Here is a 21,798-nt window from a genome sequence, read left to right on the forward strand (position 1 = left end):
CAAACATGTGTTGCAAAAAACACCCAAGGAGATCTAGAATGTTTCTTCTTGTGACCTTTTTGTTTTATGACTTGTGAAGTCACTCGACTAGCAACACTATACAGTAACTGATTTAGGTCTTGTTTCGGAACCAAATCTTTCTTATCTTTGTAACCCCTCTCATCTTCACTATGTCAGCGAGCCAATTCATCCCATAGTGCAGCCTGCGGACCTTTTGCTAGTGGCCTGCCCCACACAACCATTTTCATCCCACATTTTTCTTTACCATGTTATTTTGTTAATAATTATGTTCATGAGATATGTAGGCGTGCCCGATCTAAAGCATCAGCAAAGTGAGATATTGGGCTAGTTAGTTTGCCGTGATGAAAATACCGTGCTACAGTTACTGGGACATAAACAAAGATAGAGAGGACACACGTGTCAAGTCCGCTTGGTAATGTGTGTCCTGTAAATTTTTAGGTCCCAGGAACTGTAGCGCAGTGTTTTAATCATGATCTAAAGCAATTCTTCGTGAGACATTCTCTGCTGTTACCATGTATTAAAACATCACTTTGGAGCAAAAGCACATCTGTATCCCGAAATTGGCATCCAGATTTCAGGCATTCCGGAGAATATCATCGATGTTTATTGAATGATTGCTCCAAATTTCCTTTAGAAATGACCAACATATGAGATGTGGCAATTACATGACATTTTGTTCAAACTACCCCCCCCCCCCCCCCCTCTGCTTTTACCTTCTTCACTGTCCTGACCTATGCGGGAATAAACTTTGATACTATGCCCACCAGCTAGAGCGAGTTTGAGACCGCTGTTATAGTGTTTTCTTTCCCCCATTTCACAGGGAAGCTGTTCTAGCTGAAATGGGTGTAGCACTCCGTGAAGATGGTGACACCGTAGGTGTATTCTCTCCGAAAAAGGTAAGATTTTTGAAACTTTTTCTTTTAGTGCAAGCTATTTACTTTATTATAAAAAAGATAAACATTAACAGCAACACATTGCGAAATCGAACGTGGTAGCCATCACAATTTGTTGCTGGGCTACTTGGTTCATCTTGATGACAATTTTAACAGTTCAATTGCACAAACATATATTTCTGCCTTTTAGGATGTCAAGTGTGATGGTTTCTTTCATGCATGTGTGAACCTTTCTACTAACTCCTACCACACCTACTGCGAGCTTGCACGATGCATAATTGCTTGGACTGCCTGATGTATTGTTTGATTTTATACATTATGTATAAATTTAACAAGAACAAATATTATACTTGTAGTATATATGTTAAGGAAAGTTGTGGACATTGTTGCACTTTTGTAATAATGATAACTGCCATGTTGTACTTAACTGATTAGAACATTTCTAAAGCTTTATTGTGGTTCTGGTCTCATTAGTAACCACGTCTAATCATTTTGTTCACAGACTCCTCACTTAGTGAATCTTAACGAAGATCCACTGATGTCTGAATGCCTCCTGTATTACATAAAAGATGGCATAACAAGGTGAGCAGTGGTTCATATTACTGGGATATTGTCTTGTGACAGTGCCCGAAGCATGTTATATAGACACAGTCTGAAAACCACTGTTGTGATGTCAAGCGTTACTAAGCATGTCGTGCCGATATTAATCGTGAACCCCAGCATCATTCCCACCCTTGGTTCTCCCTGACTATAATGTTTCCCCAAAGTGTGCCGGTCTAGAAAGCGAGGGTTTGTGCTATCTGATTTGTCTAGTTTAAAATAGTCTTTTCTTTATACTACAGAAGATGGTAAGAGTATAACACGATGGTTTTTGTAGCATACATCTGTTGTGCCTGAATGTGTGTTGCATAAGAAGCAGTTTAATAAAGAAACAAATTTTTATTGAGTGTGCACTTTCACGTTTGAGACTGGTTTCATAATAACTGCATAAATGTGCAGAGCTTTAGGAGCCTGGTGATATTGTCTGTACAACCTTAGAAAACAAATAGTGGCATGCTCTTAGTGCTTCAAACTTTTATTGAACTTCATTGAGAGAATTCTTGGAGTGCCCTAATATTATTTTCTGCTGTTATTGAATGTGTGCGGGCATGTCCTAGTCTTCAGCTAAGCATATGTTCACTGACTCAAGTGTATGGTGCGGTTTTGCTAGTGTTACAATGTGTGAGCAGTGCATAGTGTTACTGTGATTGTGACTATTTTGCTTGTTAAGTAAAAAAACATTAATTCTGAATTTTTCTTATTTTTTTCTTGTTTCTTTTATAGAGTGGGAAGGCCAGATGCAAATGTCGCTCAGGACATCAGACTTAGTGGCTCTCAGATCCTGAATGAGCACTGCTGGTTTGAAAACAATGAAGGTATTTCAACCAAAATTCTATTAATTTTCAATATACTTGCTGAGATCTCCATGCTGGTACAACTTGCCAAAATGACTTTCATTATGACCTTCTTTTGTTACTGATACAGTTAGCTATTTCACTATCACAGATGTAGTACATCTGGTTAGAGGCCCTCAGATTGATAACTTAACCAACAACTCTTCCTGTCTGTCAGCAGTGTTCATACCTTTCAGACATGAGTTCTATATGCTTATAACATAGAACTAGCTCTCCATCATATCCATATGCTGGTGGCTCGTACCAAGGGTATCACAGAGAATCGGAGCTGGGCCTCATAATGCATCTTTGCATCTACGCAGGCACTGTCACTCTCTACCCATGCCAAGGAGCCCTCGTATATGTCAATGGGCGGGAGATTGTGGATTCCATTCAACTGAAGACTGGTTCCCGAGTAATATTGGGGAAGTCTCACGTGTTTCGCTTTCAACATCCCGAGCAAGGTATTCATCTTAATGAGTAATCTTATTCTGTGGACGCCTTTCTATGCCGACAAAAGTTACATTTGTTGTATTTCTGCTCCACCGCTCTTGCAGCCCGAGAAAGCAGGGAGCGGAAATCGCCAGTTGAGATGCCAGAAAGTAAGTTGTTCTCTTTTCATTATTATTTTATTTTAATTTAATTAGTCAATCTGCTTCTCTACAGAACATTTACAGAATATCATACATGAGTAAATAAAAATTGTTTGGTATCAGTGGGTCTAACCATTATCCACACCACAGTGCCTTTGTAATACTTGTTTTTAGATCTCTCCCAGTGTTGACGCAGTGCTCGTTGTTTGTTGAGTGCACATTTTACTGCTAATAGGGCAGTCAAGTTCACGCAGAGTACTTTTTCTGTCATGCAGACAAACTTATGAAATTCTCGTGCATCTGTTACAGAAGCTCAACCAGATGAGAGTGACCACCTAGAGATGTTAACCTTAGGCAAGAAGATGGATGACTCTGTTTACTCTAATGGTAATCACTATTACCTTATCATTTCTTGTTGGTACATGTACAGATGTCCAAATTTGAAATGGTGGGCTGGGTATTTTTTCATTTCTTCAATGTATTTCAAGTGCATTATGCAGGCAGATCTATGAAGTTAACACTCATCTTTTTGCAACTAGTTGTGTTATAATTAACAGCACCATTTCGTTAGTCACTTTATAATGATGTGAATGTCTTATAGGCTTCAAAGCTCACTAAAAAAAACAATTCTTGTCAACTCTGTAAGCTCTGGATGGCATAAACATATTTGGCAGAGTTGCAACATGTGACATCATCATTGCATAAAATCAAGTATGATTTAATTCATTAACAGTTGTGCCAGTTTTATTAATCAGGATTTTGTTTGTCTCGGGTGGGGTTCTGTGACATTGACAAATGTTAATGACACTTGTGCTTTGTTGTGACCAGGTGGAGAGCCAGTTGATTGGTCCTTCGCACAAGTGGAGCTCTTGGAAAAACAGGGCATTGATTTGAAGCAAGAAATGGAGAAGAAGTATGTGATGTTCTTTTTTTTTTTGCCTTTTGTCATATGTGTTACAGATATTCACATTTTTTGTCTGAATGTCTCACACGTGTCTGCTATTTCAGGCTCTTAGCTTTGGAGGAGCAGTACAAGAAGGAAAAAGAAGAGGCTGATCAGCAGTTTGAGCAAGAGAGAAAGGTGAGGGTATACAAATGATTATGGTCAGAATCATCTTGTCATCATCATGGCTGGAAGGGAGTTCTCCTTGATAACTCTGGTGGCAAATTGGGTGAAGTTATTGCCATAAAGAGCCTAACAGCTCAAGTTTTTTAGTACTCTCATATTTAAAATTTCTGCTACATGATACATGTCACTAAATTGTGTTTGTATGTATTTTAATGACATAGCAATGAAAAAAGTTGTAGTACATGTAGTATATTAAATTTTCAATTCTCATATCAATAAAAATAGTTATTTAACAGCTTAAGATCTCCGAAATGCCTCAAAGATTGTTAATGCTCACAAACTATGTGAAATATTTCTTAGACCACTCAAGAATTGAATGCTTGTGCTATCTTGCTGTTTATCTAAATTGCTGTTAATCCAGGTTTAGGTTCATTTCACCCATGGCACTCATTGCAACACTGATGGCGTAAAGAGGTTTTTCATCACTGGAACATGACTTCATTGCATTACTGCCTATCTATTTCAGACGTACGAGGCTCGCATCGAGTGTTTGCAACGACAAGTAGAGGAACAGTCGATGATTTCCAGCATGTACAGTGCGTGCACAGCAGACGAAGCAGCCACTGCTGAAGACGACGCTGTTTGTGAGTTTTTAGCTTCGTTACTCCCTTCAGTAGCAAACTTGAAGGGCGTCCACATTACGAGCGCAATTAAATGCCAAGCATCATCTGAGCTAACTATAGCAGCCCCACGCCCTTAAGCATGGACAGTATTTTTGTGATTTTTATTATTTACCTATATGTCTTGGCCATGATTGTAACATGTAGACAAAGACTTTCATGTCCTCAAGATTCTGGCTGCAGTAACCACAGCCTGGCACTTAGAAAAGCAGATACGATTCCTTTGATTATATTCAGAAATATATGATTCACAGACAATAATAAAGAATTTGGCAACCGTGCTGATGACAGCACTGACTTCTGCACGCTTCCGTTTCATTTTTAGTTTTCTGTGCGATATACATGCGCATCTTGCATCATCCACATGTCAAACCAGCTGCTATTTTACAATGAAAGGCTATTGTAGGGCTTTAGCTATCTTGCTCAAGCACTTATGAGCCTTATGAATGTTTGTGAGCACTTGTAGACGGGTACCTGCAAACTCTTTATACACTCCATATGCTGCTTATTCATTGTGCTGTTGTTTTCTGCGCATAGCCTCTGCACAGTGCCTTTGTTTAGTTCCAGATTCCTGATATGCAGCATGAACACATGAGCAGCAATATCCTTTTGTCAGGGCTGCAAGTGCCTTATGTTGCACAGCACTATAGAAAAGTCTGGCAGGAAAGTTACTTTGCAGTGTTCCTTGCTAAAGTTTTGTTTTCTACTAATGTTCCCACACTTATTGAGCAAACACAACACACTGAACTGCACAAAGTGAGACTGACGTTGCATTATGCAAACGTAGGTGGTTTCACTTTTGTGATGGCTCATTGTGCTAGGATGCAAAATTAGTGTTTAGTAATTAGTGAGCTATTTTTTAGTTTATCTAACATAAACATTGCTGTGTGCAGTTGACCAGCCTTGGAGTGACCGGGAGTACCAGGTCGCTGCGTGGGCCTTTCAGAAATGGAAGTACCACCAGTTCACATCTCTCAGGGACGATCTCTGGGGCAACGCAATCTTCCTCAAGGAGGCCAATGCAATCAGTGTTGAATTGAAGAAGAAGGTGATTATAATTAATAACCACATTCTATTCTAAGGGGACATCAAAGCTAAAAACAATGGTCATTTAATATGTATAGATAAAGTGTTATTTTAATTAAGTGTCCACTTTCGTTAATTTTGTGATAATGGGTAGATTATTAGAAGCGAGGAAGAAGAAAAAAATTTCAGCAACTCTAATTTCACGCCAAAGCTCAGCTGTTGATTGATTGATATGTGAGGTTTAACGTCCCAAAACCACCATTTGATTATGAGAGACGCCGTAGTGGAGGGCTCCGGAAATTTCGACCACCTGGGGTTCTTTAACGTGCACCCAAATCTGAGCACACGGGCCTACAAAATTTCCGCCTCCATCGGAAATGCAGCCACCACAGCCGGGATTCGAACCCGCGACTTGCGGGTCAGCAGCCGAGTACCTTAGCCACTAGACCACCGCGGCGGGGCGAAAAAAAAAGCTCAGCTGTTGTATGCCTGTGTGACGTTATGGATTTTGAAGCGTCTTCACGTACTTGCCCATCGTGGAACAGTAAAAATTTTTAAGCTTGCTAGCCGCAGTCTTATGCTTTTCTTAAGTGCGGAGCTCTTTAGGGGGCCGGGCTGTCATATGCTGTGATCGTGCGTCGTTGTCATCGCTTGTCGTAATGCAGGCTAAACCACATATAGCATAGATGTATGAGCGCGTACTTGCGCAAAATATAAGCCTTCTTCCTCTTGTTCTTCAAGCACCTTGATGGTGATATCAAGTGCGAACCACTATAGAGGCCTGGGCGGCCGTATGCTGTCGCATGCTGCTGTCGCTTTGTCTAATGCAGGCAAAACTGGTGGGAAATCAAAAAAGAGGAAGCAAGCGAGAAATATAAAAAGAGATAACAAAAGAAAAATGGAAATTAATAGGAAAAAAATTGAAAATAAAGGGAAGAGAAAAAGAAAGAAAAAAGGAAAGAAAAAGAAAACTGAAAAGAAACAAAAGAAGCCTGCCCAGCACGGCTCTTCCTTCGGGCTGTGCACCACTAATGAGATGCTGCCTTAATTTTCTAAACTGCAGTGTTGTCTGTTTGTATCGATAAATGTCAACTGTAGTAGACCTAAGCAGCCGACGTGAAAATTCAGGATGTCAAAGTGACTAATGCAATAATCACGAGGCCCTGTTACCACCCATATTTTTTTTAGTTTTTCTTTGCATACAGTTACTGTATTGGTGTCGTAGCAGCCCACCATTTTAATACAGCTCAAATCAATTTTCTCTTTGGTGTTTCTTTAGTCAGCTTGTTTCAACATTGGTAAAAAAAAGTGAACATTTTTTTTCGGCATTGACTGCGTATTTGATTAGGATAACACTGTGCAACACGTGATGGGTGTATAGTTCATAATTATTGATACTCATGATATGAACATTTTGATAGTACTTACACAGGCCTTCTTTGTCTAAACTCTTGTCTGCAGGTGCAGTTCCAGTTTGTCCTTGTCACAGACACGCTGTACTCGCCGCTCCCGCCGGACCTGATTCCTCGCGACGAATCGGATGAGTTTTCAGACCAGGAGCGGCCCTTCCCTCGAACCCTGGTTGCCGTCGAAGTGCAGGACACCAAAAACGGAGCCACCCACCACTGGACACTGACCAAACTCAGGTTAGGGCTACCTCCATTCTCAAGGCACTCATTACATGGCACTGCATCGAAGTCATGATCTTGAGTTATCATTTCATCACAGCAGGTGTAGTGTACCAACATGAACGGTTTGCAAAGACCCCACTGGAAGCTGTGCTGTTTGTTAATAGTGCATGTTTTTTTTTTTCTGTGCTGTACTGTGGCAAATCATGCTGGAACTGTAAGGGCCAAGGCAGAGGACAGCACACTGGCTCACATCTTGCTTAAAATGCAAGTTTTTTATGTTTTTGTTTCAAAATGGCCAAACTAGACGACTGAGTTGAAGCACCCAGCATGTTGTTTATTTCCTGAAATGAGCTTTCAGAGGACATATTGTCAGTGCCTGTGTAAGCCTCAGTTCCCAATTTGCTGCATGCTGGATAGATATACTACTTGACTGCCCTGATGTAGAGATAATGGTGGCAAGTGGAGCCAGGCTCGTATTGTTCGCTTTTCTTTTGCATCATCATTCTTAGAATCTCAAAATATGTAGTTTGCAGTAGAAAAATCAATTTCGAGCATTCTCATCAAATTCATGTCAAGTTAGTACAGGGTGCATTGTTTACTCACAGCATGGTTTTTATTTATTACTATCTTGAGTAGGGACAGGGCACTTAAATTTTTTTTATTTCCTAATCAATTTTGACAAAACTTGCTGAGTCTGTGTATATTTGTGTGGTCATTTCATGTATACTATTATTATTCATGTATAAAGTGTAGAGTGTGCAACATAAAACCTTTCATGTGCCTTTTTTAGGAAGCAGCATTTTTTCTAAACTGAGAGATATAGGAAGTAAATTAGCATATCACAATACTCTGGAATCAGAGCTGATTGCAGTACAACAAAAATTGGTGTTCTAAACTCATTAAAAGAAAAGTTATGGTGAGTTGAACATTTGCGAGTGATATTCCAGCTTTAAGTTGACTCACTCGCAAATGTTCAACGTATCACAACTTTTGTTCAAATGGATTCACAACAATAATATTTGTTGCACTGCAATGAGCTCTGATTCCAGAGTATTGTGATATGCTAATTTACTTTGTAGATCTCTCAGTTCAGAAAATAATGTTGCTCCTCAGAAGGCACATGAAAGGTTTTGTATTTCAAAAGCTGCACATTATACATGAAGAATATTGAGATATTTGAAATCACCACACAAATATATATAAGCTCAACAAGTGTCATTAAAATCAATTGAGAAATAAAAAACTTTAAGAGCAGTGTCGCTCCTTGAACATGCTAGCTTGCTTGTGTGCCACCCATTTTACATCAAAGGGCAAGTGGCACTCTTCTTTGGATGTGCACATTTTCATGCCAAACGACACTACTTCTGTAGGTGCACTTTGCCTGGTGATGCTGTTCTACCAGCTTAACCAGAGGTGTAGGAGGGGAGGAGGGGTTTCAAGCTCTGGATAAAAATACAGTATTAAACTTACACATAATCAAAGAGCATTGTTCAGAATTGATAGGGAACAATTGAAGAATAAAAAAATACATAAAATCAATTATAATTAAATTTTTTTTTTACTGCATTGGGAAAGCATAACTGTGAGGTAAAGTTAGTCATATGTGAAAGCCTGGTCTTGCGCTTGTTTCTTTTCTACTATGCAGGCAGCATTATAAACACCAGTGAAGTATTATTGTGCTATAAATCTTGTTTTATTTCCAAAGTGTTTATAATACATAAGATCATTTGGTCTCGTGCGATGTACCAGATCTCACTTTGTTATGCTTGATCACTCGCAATACATTCAGAGATCACAATGGCTTCAGCAACGCAAGGTAATAGGTAATACTGCATGTACCAGGTACCCATGCAGCAACCTCGTGCTCTTTGCTTTCAGTTGCTCTGTAACATTAATATAGCCAGCACGGGGCTTGGGCAGTCAACACCCCACTCCCCCAGATGTTTTAGTTTTGCATGTGTATATTATACATGCACACATGAAAATGCATGTCCAAACATGTGTATAAAGGGTGCCTAAACCTTTACCCCCACTCCTCCTCAGGAAGCAAATTTATGGCTGTGCCCCTGCTCTGTAATGATTGCTGATTCTACTCTCAATACACAGCATAGCATTAATATCGAATATCTCATGATTTGAAACTTTATGTGCATGTTTTCGTTTTGCATAGATGAAACTGTCGTCTTCTGATTGTTATCAAAATTTGTAACTGTGCCAGTTTGGAAGAATACTAGATAAGACACTTTGAACTGTTGAACATCTGGTGTGGTGTGACTCAGGCTTGATTTATACAAGCCAAATGAATGTTCGCAGCATGGTTATAGCACAGCAATAGTAGGGGTCGCACTTTGGTGCTCTTGTCTTATTTTTTTTTTCTTTACAATATACGATGTGTTTGGCATATGACTTAGTTTTGTGAATTCTGTCAAAATGCACTGTAATCATGTACCAGAAAATTCATCCTTGTTGGTCACCTGAAAATTGCCCTTGTACAAACTTGGTTTTGTTTTGTTGAATCGATCGAATATTTCCTTATATTGGCTTTATGCGAAACATGTGCTGCTGATTTTTTATAGTGTGGTAAGATGCTTTTCAGCTTCTTACTACAGTTCAATTGAACTGTATGACATTTTATTCATGCATGTTCCTCTGATGAGTGCATTTTGACAGGTAATATTATGCATGTTGGCTGTCGAAAGACTATAGGATATTGCATGTGAACTTGTGACCTAGCTTGCACCTCAATTGTATACAAGCAGCTGCACTTTTCCGATTGCAACGCTTGTGGTGCTTTGTTTTTATACTAGAGGATTCGTAGCATTCTAGGTTGAGTTTCATCTCTTGAAACATGTGGTCTGGAGTTAGAAATTTTTGTCTGTATACTTTATTGCCCGGGAACTTGCATACTACCGTGAAAGTCTGAGCAAGCACCTCCCTTCCTTCCTTGAGAGATTTAATGTATGTGTCCCTTCTCCCCTGCCACCGTTTTCATTTACTGTTTCTATTTGCCTGATGAGGGCGAATGAAAACAGTAAATGCGTGAGTATTTAATAAAGCATTGCATTAGAAGCACAAGTGTGCATTTTTTTAAATTTTTAGCGGCTCTTCTGTTGACATTTTGAATTTTGATTCATGGCCTAGCTTGGCCCCCCACCTCCCAATCTTGTTGGGCTATTGTTCACCATGGGGGGGGGGGGGCTTACTTTGTTTACAGTATGTATGTGATTGTGGGTATGGACCAGTGGTAACTTTTGTCAGATTGGTGGTCCCAGGTGGCAATATAGTGCACACAACGCACTTTTGAACAGTAATCACGTTGGTTGAATCATTCTTTATTTGAAGCGTTATTTCGCAATGGCTGGACATGTCTGGTTTGCGCACATGCCACAGCACACGTTTGCATAAAGGAGCCACCATTCGTACATGGCGTTCAAGGCGCTTTGTCTACAGCTGGGGTTCAGCCACAGCTGTTTTAAGCAGTATGCTTCGCCGCCTAGTGCCCCGCGCTATGCACATGATAATGCTTAGAAGTTCAGTTATAATGCTGAGCACATGTTTTAGAGCTACATGTTATTCTGCATTTACTTACATCACAATTACAGGCTGTCATAGCTCTCAGAATACTAATACGCGTGTTTGGTGAAGTTAGTGACAGTTAATGAAAGCTTAAGCCTGCTAACAACAAGCTCCATGGGCATATTATTCACTTGTTATGTAATGGCTATGCTGAACCAGATAGTCAAATGTTGATTGGTTATGTGCCAATTTAAATGTTACCTGTAAGCTATTTCATGTCTAGGAAGTGCAGTAAGGCTGGTTACTTCTGTCGATCACTCCTATAACTGCACTATTTCGAAATGTTCATGAGCATAGTAGTGATCAAGCAATGCTCCATGGAGATAGCATTATACAGTGTTTGCAATTATTTCACTGTGTGAAGGTAATTTTTGCAGGTTTTTTATGCTCTTTTGCTAAGTTAAAGATGGTCAATTAAAAAAACAAAAAAACTGGCAGTACCACATGCTGTGGGTGTACTGAAAATGAAAAATTCACTTGATTAGCCAAACCTAGGGCACTAAAATAATCGCGCAGCGGGGGGCAGTAACAATTGAAAGCATTGACTGGCGCGGCAACTGAGTGGCGCACCTCCATGACCCCCTCTCCCGCCCTGCCCCACCCCTCAACCTGTAGACGTCGCCTGGAGCTAATGCGCAATGTGTACAATGAGGACACCTGGTCCCCCGGGAGCCCCGAATCTCGGGAAGACCCGCTGCAGTGCTTGAGCGCGTCAGCTGCCCTGGGCCTGTCCAGTCTCATCCCTTCCAAGACAAGGTCATAACATGCACTACGCCGCCGCTGATGCTGCTGCTGCTGCCACGCGTCATTCACTGCATTTGGCCCCCCTTCTTTCTTTCCTCGCATAAATGTTGCGGTCAGCATACCCACCGTTTTGCATTGGCCTCTCGTTTGGCTCCTTTTCTGTTGTTCTTTTCGTCTGCCTATGCAAAACTCTCCTCATTCTCTGCACAATGCCTGTGTACTCTCTGCTTGTTTGAATCGGGCGTTCTGAGTCTCTCATGCCGTTGAGCTACAAGAATGTGCATTGTGCTGCTACCCACAGCTTGTTGATTGTTCCGCTTCTTGTAGGCTTCATTTCATGCCGGCCGTGCTGATGCTTCAGCTCGAGGTGTCGCTCAATTAGCCACGTGATTTGTGTGTTGTAAATGCACTTGATTAATATGTTGAGCTGCACGTGCTGTATAGGGCTGCTCGTCACCAGGTGTGAGGACTTGCTCCCCTAAAAGGCCCTGAAATAAATAACTTGGACAGCATCATCATCGCTTGTCTTGTTGTCAATACCATTAATCTGCCGCAAATTTCCGGTAAAGAGAAACTAGCAAATAAGCAGTGAGGGGTGTTATAATTGTCTCTATAGAGTTGTGTATTGCAATCTTTGTTATTGCTAATAATAATGCAAGCGTTTTTTTTGTTCTAATTTTATCAATCAAAACAATTTCCGTAGTGGGAAGAAATGGTGAAAAAAAGAATCGCAGTTCGTTTTACATCAATGCTGGACACACAAAACATTTATCTCATGCAAGCTTATAAACCGCCGCCTTTTTCACACAGTCTCTCAACGAATGAAATGTTTTTATGAGAGTATTTTAACTTTGAACTTTGTGTGGGCCTTTGCGCAAAGCATTCAACACAAAATTTGTTCAGCAAAGTTCTGTACAGTGTATGGTATGCAACAAGTATATCCGCATTGCTGTACTACTCTAACACACACACATAACTTGAGTGCTACATTAAAGACATTAGAACTACAAAAATTTTCCCGTTTTTTTCTTGTCTGCATGCATAATTAATTTTGATAAATTTTGGTAACACTGCATACTGTGTTTCTTTGTGCAAGGTTCCAACCTCATTATAATAAAATTGCATCTGACATGACAGCGGCTTTGCTACATCAGAAAATTCTTTATAAGTACAACTTTGTTAGAGCCAACAATTTATGATATCTGTGTTCATTATACCAAGCTTTACATTCGGTAACAACTATGATACAGACACTGGTGACAAGTGATACATTTTTGCGATTTGGACTAAAGGGTTAGTCTGCGACAAAAACTTGTGCTAGGCTTCAAGTTAGTCGCGAAGTCCAGCAACAATTTAACGTAATTTGATTGTATCATTTGCGGGAATTTAACTCGTACAGCTTTCACCTGAATGGTTTTGCCACCAAACATTTTGTAATTTTAAATATTAGGTTACAAAAATGCTGCTTGTTGTAACACAAAGATACAGTTCTGTCTTCGAGTATTCTAGTTCTCTAACATCTTTGTCTCATCGCTGTCAATGCTGCTTTCAACCGCCATATTCGTTTTATATTTTTAGCACTAGAAGCACTTCCATCCAGTTGTTGCAGAGTCATTGAAAGTCACTTGCTGGGTATCTAGTTTGGGTTGCTGAATATGAAATTTCAGGCAGGAGCGCTGACGTCTTAAGCTCACTGTGCTAGAATGACTTTCTTGAAGAGTAGTAGAAGTAAACATTATTTGTGTGTAATTCCGTATTATACATTAGTATCATCCCACATTTTATGGATGGATAGATGGAGGAACTTTATAAGGTCCTTCGGAACGCGCCTTAGCACGTTGCCAGCCGCTCCCATGTCAGAACAGAAAGATCAAGTCTCTCTGCTGCATCGCGGGCCCGTTGGACTGTCCATAACTGCCGTTAAAGTCTGGAGCTGGCAATAGCACCATCCCATTTGGGCTGCGTGAAGACTTCACCACAGTGTAACATGGGGCACCACCAGAGCATGTGTTCTAAATTAGCTATGTCATCCCAGACGGAACATGTATTAGTTGGCTGTATTTTAATGTTCAATAATAACGTAGGCCACAATGTCGCGACTCTTATTAGGAACGCATATCTCTAATTCAGGTGTGTCTGCAAGTGAGTTGGCATTTCATGGTATTTCATGCAAAAAGATTTGTGGTGCAGAAAGAAAAAAGTAGAAAAGCAATGCCATTCCATTGATCCTACGTTTACATAAATGCTGCACCTAACATGAAGGAGACTACTCCTAGCATGTTGCATTTTACCTTTGATTTCCTGAAGTGTCGCTAATTCTTCATATTGCCCTGTGTCGGTCTCATTCATTGCTCATAAACGATTCTTGTTTGTATGTACGTTCCTGGTTGCTGGAATGCTTATTTGCATATTGGTTGACAGTGGCCTGCTGACGGCATTGTTCACAGATCTGCAACATATGTTGCTAGATGTGGCTATTTCTGAGCCAAAATTAATGCACCAAACTTATTTGAGCATGAACATTATATCCTGAACGTCCTGCCTTGGTTAGTTCCATTTCCTGTGATGTAGGCTCTCTTTCTATTGCACATCACGGCTTACTATTGGTAATGATCGCATGTGGATTCCCAACTACCTCGACTCACGTTTATGCTGCCCGAGTACACTCTCATCTTTTCATGCACTTCAGAGCGTTTTTTGGTACATGTTCTTACTATCATAATACCATTGTTCCTTAAAGGGGCCCTGCAATATGCTGTATGCATGTATATATATATATATATATATATATATATATATATATATATATATCAGCTCAAGCACTGAATTACACAGCTAGTTTTGAACTTTAGGGCCAAATATTGCTCACCTGCACATAGCAGTGAGATATTGCTGTACTGTTCAGAAAAGCAGCTGCCCCTTTCAACTTCTTTTAGACCCAATCATTTCTCGTATACACTCCTAAATATTTCTAATTCCGATGTTTAGGTATATTTAGAAATGTTTACCAAGTAATGGCTTCAGTGAAAGTTATCAGGAATAAATTCCTTGACTGGTATTGTATTGGCATCTTCTGGTAGCAAGTAATGGCACCACTAAAGAAGTCCTGTAGCCTCTTGCAACCATAGTTGCTTCATATAGTAATAATGTTTTGAGCACAATAGATGTTGTTTAGTGGCAGAACTTTTTATCATCCAGTAGGAACGAAGAAAAGGGATTTTGAAGCTACTGGGGGATTACAGTGGCTCTGTTTTAATGCTAATAGCTCCTTTCATACGAGGTGCATTCGAGATGCTTTTGCTAGATATTATCTGTGCCAGGTCAAAAGATGCATTTGTAATATTTCACGTAACGTGTTGCATGGCCCCTTAAAGTAAAGTCATTTTATGAGAGTAGTTGGGCACCGTCATCACTGTGAGGCTTGCAAAAAAAATGGCAGTTCATGATAAAGTGTACAGTTTGTTTGGCTTGGAGTAAAAGCAATATAAAAAATATAATCTTTATGTTCAAATTCTATGAGAACAGTGATAATACGTATGTAGAAAATTTCACTGTCAGAAATTAATGCAAATTGAAGCACAGTAAAATATGAGCATAAAAGTAAAGAAATCGTGTCTCTAATTTTTTTGTTTTTTTATAATGTTACAAACACATACTCTGTGTACCTCACAGGACAATGCTGGACATAAGTGCATGACATTGGAGCCTTTACTGGCAGAAACAATTTTCTGAATTAGCTATCCTGTGCCAAGATTCACATGAGCTGTTATTCTGTCAAGAAGATTCTATTGTTATCCAAAGAACTCAAGATCTTACTGATATGGCGAAGCTGAATGCAGTGTTGTCAACACAGCAAACACATTGATTATTTTTTAGATGAAAGTTTAGTTGTAAGAGGTACTCTTCATTTACAGACAACGCCTGGAGCTGATGCGCGAGATGTACCACAATGAGGCTGAACTGTCCCCTACATCTCCCGACTACAATGTTGAAAGCAGCATTACTGGCGGGGATCCTTTCTATGACCGGTTTCCATGGTTCAGGCTCATTGGCAGGTATGTCCTTTTAGAATTCACCTGATATATAGGTGTCAGTGTGAATGTCTGCATGGTGTGATACTTCCACATGTGGCAGTGTGGATTGGCTCTGTAAGCTACAGAAGATTCTCAGTAAGCAAAAAACCTGTTTAATAGGTTTGCTGCTCCAATCAAACTATCTCTGATATGATTGGTTTAGTGCATGCACTTCTGGTTATCTTTCAGTGAATGAAATTCCTTTTAAATGGATCATATTTTCCTGGTTTCTTCAGATTCCCTTTAACCATAGTATTTTACTGTATTTGTATGAAGCTTTTTCATAAAATTAGTTCAAAATACTGTAGAGTTTGTGTTCTAGTTTTCATAACAAAACATGAATGCTGTAAAATGCATTTAGTGGTTCATGTTTATTCTGGCATATGCCTTAGTCATCGTCACTGTATTATCCAGAACACATTTGTTTTGTTGGTCCATTACTTGATTAAATAGCTGCATGCATTTCTTTTCATGAAGAAACATTTGTTGAAGTTGTTGGGCTTGTTTTCAAGGTCAGATTAGGACATCTGGTGGTATATCAGGATAAGGTGATGGTTTGCAGAATATCGAAACATTATAGTAATCTGATTTATTATAAATATTGTGCAGTACTTTGCAGTAGTTAGCACCTTTCACCTCTTTTTTACTTCTTTGGCATCTTAGACAAATCACGCAGGTGCACAAAGGGGTGCCTAGGCGATACGATCATGGAACAAAACGGTGCACACCTGCGTAATTTGTCGAAGATGCCATGGGTCAGGTGCATGTAATGAGCGCATGGTGTATTTGTGCACCTAACCATCACACACCAGCACCTTCAAAACCCATTAATATTTATGGCAAGCAGTATGCTCATGTTGTGCACTGAACAAAGACAAAGTGTATTAAAAACCACACTTGGCCAATTTTTCTCCCAGGGCCTTTGTGTACCTCAGCAACCTCTTATACCCTGTGCCACTGGTGCAAAAGGTGGCCATTGTCAATGAGAAAGGCGACGTGAAGGGCTACCTGCGAGTCGCTGTACAAGCTGTCATAGGTGAGAAATGCGATGTCTACGTGATGTAGTGTTCTTGTGACTTTGTACATGTCCACTATGTTCCTCACACAGCTGGAAATTTCCAACAGCTATGGCAACCATTTGCTCCTTGTTGACTGAAGTAACAAAAAGAAGGATGAAGCATTTACAACACACAAAAAAAAATTTTCAAATGCTAAATGTTTGTTAGGAGTGTCTTATGTCTGTCTGTTCATTGGTTCTGGGTCATGTTCAGCTTCAGCACGGTGCACAAGTTATTAGTTGTGGTAATGGCCAGTGAACAACGTGGGTGTGTTGCTTAATGAAGCCATGTGTTATCCACAAAAATTCAGTTTTCTCCCGGAAAAACATCTCTTTTTGCTTGTAGTGGTACACCAACAAGCATGCATGATACTACTGAATGCAGAAGATTTTGAACTTTGCTAGATTAGTTGGCTTTTTAGAAATTTTAGCATAAGGTAGCAAAGTGATACTTCCGAGCTTTATGCAGATGCTGTAAACAGTGCCGGCTAGGAAAATTTGGATATAAGTTTCATGAGAGAATAAACTTGGAATGTCTTAATGACATGGTCATTTTTATGTTGCCATAACATTTTTTTTTGTTTTCAGATGATGAGGAAAGCGCAGACTGCAGCACAGGAGTACGCCAATCAGCAAGAATAAGCTTCAATGATGAACTTTTTGACACCACAAAGAAGGCAAGTGGCCCTGAGAAACTATGAAACCTTGCCGCTTAGGTATTGCATAGTTCCCGAGGTTTAAAATGCTGTTCAGTTGAATTTGAGGACGAAGTGATTTTCATTGAAGCATCATAGGGATTTACATAGACAAGACAGGCCAGCTGCAGGGTATTTTGTCTTCACTGTATTTTGTAAATTAGCCGTAAAGTGTGTGATTGTATGTGAGCAATGCTAAACATTTTTGCTAGATTTGCGCTGTAATTACGATGCATATGCAGAGATGCACTTAATGCTTGTTGTTACAATAAAAAATGGCAGATGGCAATCGAGTGGCATGGCAGGGACCTGTCATACATTGTATGGTCTGTGGTGTAAATAAAGAGCAGGTCAAATTCAATAGCCAGATTTTCTTAACTGTTTTATAAGAGCAGCAAGATGTTGTTACTCACTGAATTGTTTACACACAATTTTTCAATGTGGAAGGAAAGTAAGGCAAACGAAGGTTATGCAAGAGAAAAAGTTTTTGAGAGCTTTTTCTAGTAGGAAAGTGCAGCTAAGAATGTATCCTGTTCACTGTCCACAGGACCACTGCATAGAAAGTGCATCACCTTGCCTTGAAAAAGCACCTTGCTGTGAAGAACGCATAGTGGAAGGGGAGGAGCAACAACACACTTTACTGCAGCATGGTATTATCCTTTTCTCTCTATTCCTATTTTTGCAACATTTTGTCATTATTTCAGCTCTTGTATGTTTCATATACAGATATGAGATATCTGTTCAGTAAAGCTGTTTGGCTAATGTTCAACAAACTTCAGTATACGGTTGCTGTTTTTGTACAGTTCTCTGCTGTAACAGTTAACAATGTGGGACAGTGTTATTGACAGTCTCAAACAAGAAAGTCGAATCTTGTTGCATGCATGGCATGTGCGAATATGTATTGCTATTCCATGTATAGATCTTTGCATTTCGGTGTGAAAAAGGCAGTGCTATTACTTTCACTGGGGCTGTTCAGGTATAGCATTTCAGTTCATAAGCATTGTCCTGCTCATCATTTTTCACACATGTTTATAATTAACATAGGGGTTGTTATTTGTAGTTTTTGATTGAAGTGTGGTGTATGTAGGTCAAAGAAAAATCAAAGCAAATGAAAAAACAACTTTCGGTAGATAGGATACGAATCGGCAACACTCGCGTTACCTGTACAGTGCTCTACCAGTTTTGCTATGATACGGTAATAGTGGTTTTCTGTTCCTCTCTTTGGGGTACTTATGCACATGTAAACGTGGGAGTGTTAGCACCACCCATAACCACGATGGCGAATGTGGGGCATTCTTCGGTATCACATGGTATGTCAATATTGCAAGGTGGCATGTGTCACCAATAAACCCTCGAACGCTACCTATGAGTTTACATGGTGACTCAAGAACTACATTATTCATATTTAACATGATGCCGTATCACAGATGTCACTGTAGTTGAGAGAATGTTTGTACTGAGGGAAGCTGTCATGCGACTGTAATCTGATTCGTTAAAATGCTCACGCTCGTCGCTGTCTGCTTTCTCTGTGCAGAGGAGTGCAGCCGGCTCGAGGCTTACAAGCAGGACGGTGAGAACAACAACATCCTTCCCCTGAGCCAGGAGGAAGAGAAGCTGCCCGAGCACCTGCAGATCGGCAAGGAGTTCACATTCAGGGTCACTGTGCTGCAGGCCATTGGTATCTCGAAGGAATATGCCGACATCTTCTCCCAGTTCAAGTATGCAACATGTGCTTTCAAGCTTTTTGCAATTTAGTATGATAGCTATTACGCTGCTACCACTTGAATGGTGGGTACACGCGTATCACCGTGTGATGTATCAACGAACAGGCTGGTGTTTTAAACAAGTTTTTTCATTTTTACCTCATGTGAATGAAATTTTCAGGCAAAGTTGTATCTTAGCGTGCTAAAAGCAGCTATGCTATTTGTTAAAGTAGTTGTCAAGAGAGTCAGTGTATTCTGAAATGTCTACTTGCCTTACTTTTTTTTGCTATTCTATCATCAAGTATATTTAAAAAAATTTAAATGAGCGCATTTTAGAACAGTCGTAGACTACAACTAGATGATCTCTGTAATTTGGTGTTAACTGTACAAAAGTTATTGCCATGTGTTATGTATTGGTTGGAAACTAGAATATTTGTCAGTCGTGCTGCCACATACAAAATTTTTGCATCAAAGATATTGTAATTTATTAGCTTTATTTGAAAGTACTGTAATCCTATAGCTTGCCAGAGCATTAATGTAATGCATACACAGTGGTACATGCTATTAGTGCTACTTTTCACCTATGGCCATTCTTTTCCAGCTTCTTGCACCGTCACGATGAGGCATTTTCCACGGAGCCTCTCAAGAATACAGTCAAGGGACCTCCTCCTGGCTTCTTCCATGTTCAGAATGTAAGTGTCATTTACTTATAGCCATGAGAATGAGTGGTGAAGGGACACGGAAGAGAATAAAGATTTTTTCACATACAACTTTCCCTTTCACAATACCTAATGCACTATTCTTTAGGCTTGTGTGAATAGTGAATTTTAGGATCAAAGCAAATGGTGATCTTGGTCGAATAATTTCGAATTGAATTCGAATAGTATGTATCACATGTTATAAAAGAAAATGGGCTCATTTGTCATGACCCAACTGACCTGCACACTACTTTTTAAAAAATTGAAACAAGGCCTGTGCTAATTTCATTATTTTTGGTTAAGAAAAAAAGTGGAAACAACTTTGAATAGTATCAGGATTTGGCTTTCAGTAGAATGCAAGTAGTAGCGTGTAAAATATTTTTTTTATAATTTACTATACCTAGATCATATAAGAAGGTATAAAAAGCTTTCGAACTTTAAAAAAATGGTGGTGCATGGCCGTTCTTAGTTGGTGGAGTGATTTGTCTGGTTAATTCCGATAACGAACGAGACTCTAGCCTATTAAATAGGTGCGGGGTTCCCAGCACCTTACAACCTTCTTAGAGGGACAAGTGGCTCTAGCCGCACGAAACAGAGCAATAACAGGTCTGTGATGCCCTTAGATGTTCGGGGCCGTACGCGCGCTACACTGAAGGAAGCAGCGTGTCTTTATCCCTGTCTGAAAAGACTAGGTAAACTGTGGAACTTCTTTCGTGATTGGGATAGGGGCTTGCAATTGTTCCCCTTCAATGAGGAATTCCCTGTAAGCACGAGTCATAAGCTAGCGTTAATTACGTCCCCGCCCTTTGTACACACCGCCCGTCGCTACCACCGTTATGTTTTGCCATCCGGCTGACGCGTCTTGATGGTTTTCTTGTGATGTGCTACAGTAATTATATATAGGGTAAAATTGAACGTGTTGTAAACTTGGCCAAAGAACACAAGAAGCGTGCCGCCGCAAAGCACTTTAAGAGGACATACTTCAGGGTGACGACCGGCGCGATCGGTGCGCGAGAAAGAATAGTGTGTGCTTGCTAATGCATGTTTCCTGCCATTGAAGGAGGCCTTTTCAATTATGTGCGGATGCTTAGTTCTTCCAGTATCGCCATGTCATGGGACATAGTTTCTCCCAGCATTGTCGAAAGAGCTTCAAAAAAGCCCTCGCGCTCGACGAAACCGAGGACGATGCGCTTCGGGAGGGCGATGGCAGAGGCCACGACGATGATTCCCAATCGGACTTCGCGATCAGCGATTCCCGCTAGACCACGCTTGATGGGATCTGACTGCTTAAAGTGCACGCCAATTATTTAAAATTAACTAGTGCACTTTGCTTGTGCTCCAATTCATTTCTTCGTTTTTTAAAATCTATATACAGCGTGCGTTAGGAGTGTGACACAACATTTCGTATGTGCTCGCGAAATCCCCGTGTAATTTGCACACCCCCTTCTCGGGGCTCCAAAATCGCAATAAAAAGTGCACAAATTATGCGAGTATATGCGGTACTTCGAAATTTTCAATAATTTATATTCGAATCAAAGCAAATCCGAATATTGTGATATCCGGTTGCCACTAGGAGGCTTGCTAGGTGAGAAAAACATGGGAAAAGAGAATACACAGGAAGACAACACCTCAAGGTTTGTACTCCAGGCTGGAGTGGTATCACAGATTTTCGCGTTATCTGTTATGACTTAATGTTTTAGCTGTAAAAATGAGTAACATTGTATGCTCAGTACTTATTCCAGGAACTTAAACATAGACTATAAAGTGAAAAATAATTAATCAATTAGATTGATAAATTATGCTTTCAAGATTCTTATGCCACTAATTTCACCATCATAGGTCTACTAATAGAGAAAAAAAATCAAGGTCAAATATGTGTTTTTGAATTTCGCGCCAAGATTTCCGT

The 21,798-nt window shown here is 40.0% G+C and overlaps 1 protein-coding gene across 8 annotated transcripts in view; it reads left to right on the plus strand.

The window, feature by feature from the left end:
* unc-104 (kinesin family member unc-104) overlaps nucleotides 1–21,798 on the plus strand; it is a 119,837-nt gene that overhangs the window by 82,222 nt on the left and 15,817 nt on the right. For 5 of the 8 annotated variants that reach the window (XM_075889540.1, XM_075889538.1, XM_037425697.2 and 2 more), the window contains exons 13-30: nucleotides 842–917; nucleotides 1,417–1,496; nucleotides 2,238–2,329; nucleotides 2,671–2,811; nucleotides 2,905–2,949; nucleotides 3,250–3,327; nucleotides 3,769–3,853; nucleotides 3,949–4,021; nucleotides 4,536–4,653; nucleotides 5,583–5,737; nucleotides 7,177–7,361; nucleotides 11,538–11,678; nucleotides 15,581–15,721; nucleotides 16,657–16,775; nucleotides 17,385–17,473; nucleotides 18,039–18,141; nucleotides 19,026–19,209; nucleotides 19,796–19,886. In XM_075889540.1, coding sequence (XP_075745655.1) covers nucleotides 842–917; nucleotides 1,417–1,496; nucleotides 2,238–2,329; nucleotides 2,671–2,811; nucleotides 2,905–2,949; nucleotides 3,250–3,327; nucleotides 3,769–3,853; nucleotides 3,949–4,021; nucleotides 4,536–4,653; nucleotides 5,583–5,737; nucleotides 7,177–7,361; nucleotides 11,538–11,678; nucleotides 15,581–15,721; nucleotides 16,657–16,775; nucleotides 17,385–17,473; nucleotides 18,039–18,141; nucleotides 19,026–19,209; nucleotides 19,796–19,886 — 1,996 coding nt within the window. The remainder of the gene's footprint in view (nucleotides 1–841; nucleotides 918–1,416; nucleotides 1,497–2,237; nucleotides 2,330–2,670; nucleotides 2,812–2,904; nucleotides 2,950–3,249; nucleotides 3,328–3,768; nucleotides 3,854–3,948; nucleotides 4,022–4,535; nucleotides 4,654–5,582; nucleotides 5,738–7,176; nucleotides 7,362–11,537; nucleotides 11,679–15,580; nucleotides 15,722–16,656; nucleotides 16,776–17,384; nucleotides 17,474–18,038; nucleotides 18,142–19,025; nucleotides 19,210–19,795; nucleotides 19,887–21,798) is intronic. The other 3 variants (XM_037425707.2, XM_075889542.1, XM_037425715.2) reach the window with 1 other exon arrangement.

This window comes from Rhipicephalus microplus, chromosome 3 (assembly GCF_043290135.1).
Source record: "Rhipicephalus microplus isolate Deutch F79 chromosome 3, USDA_Rmic, whole genome shotgun sequence".
Taxonomy (NCBI): Eukaryota; Metazoa; Arthropoda; class Arachnida; order Ixodida; family Ixodidae; genus Rhipicephalus; species Rhipicephalus microplus.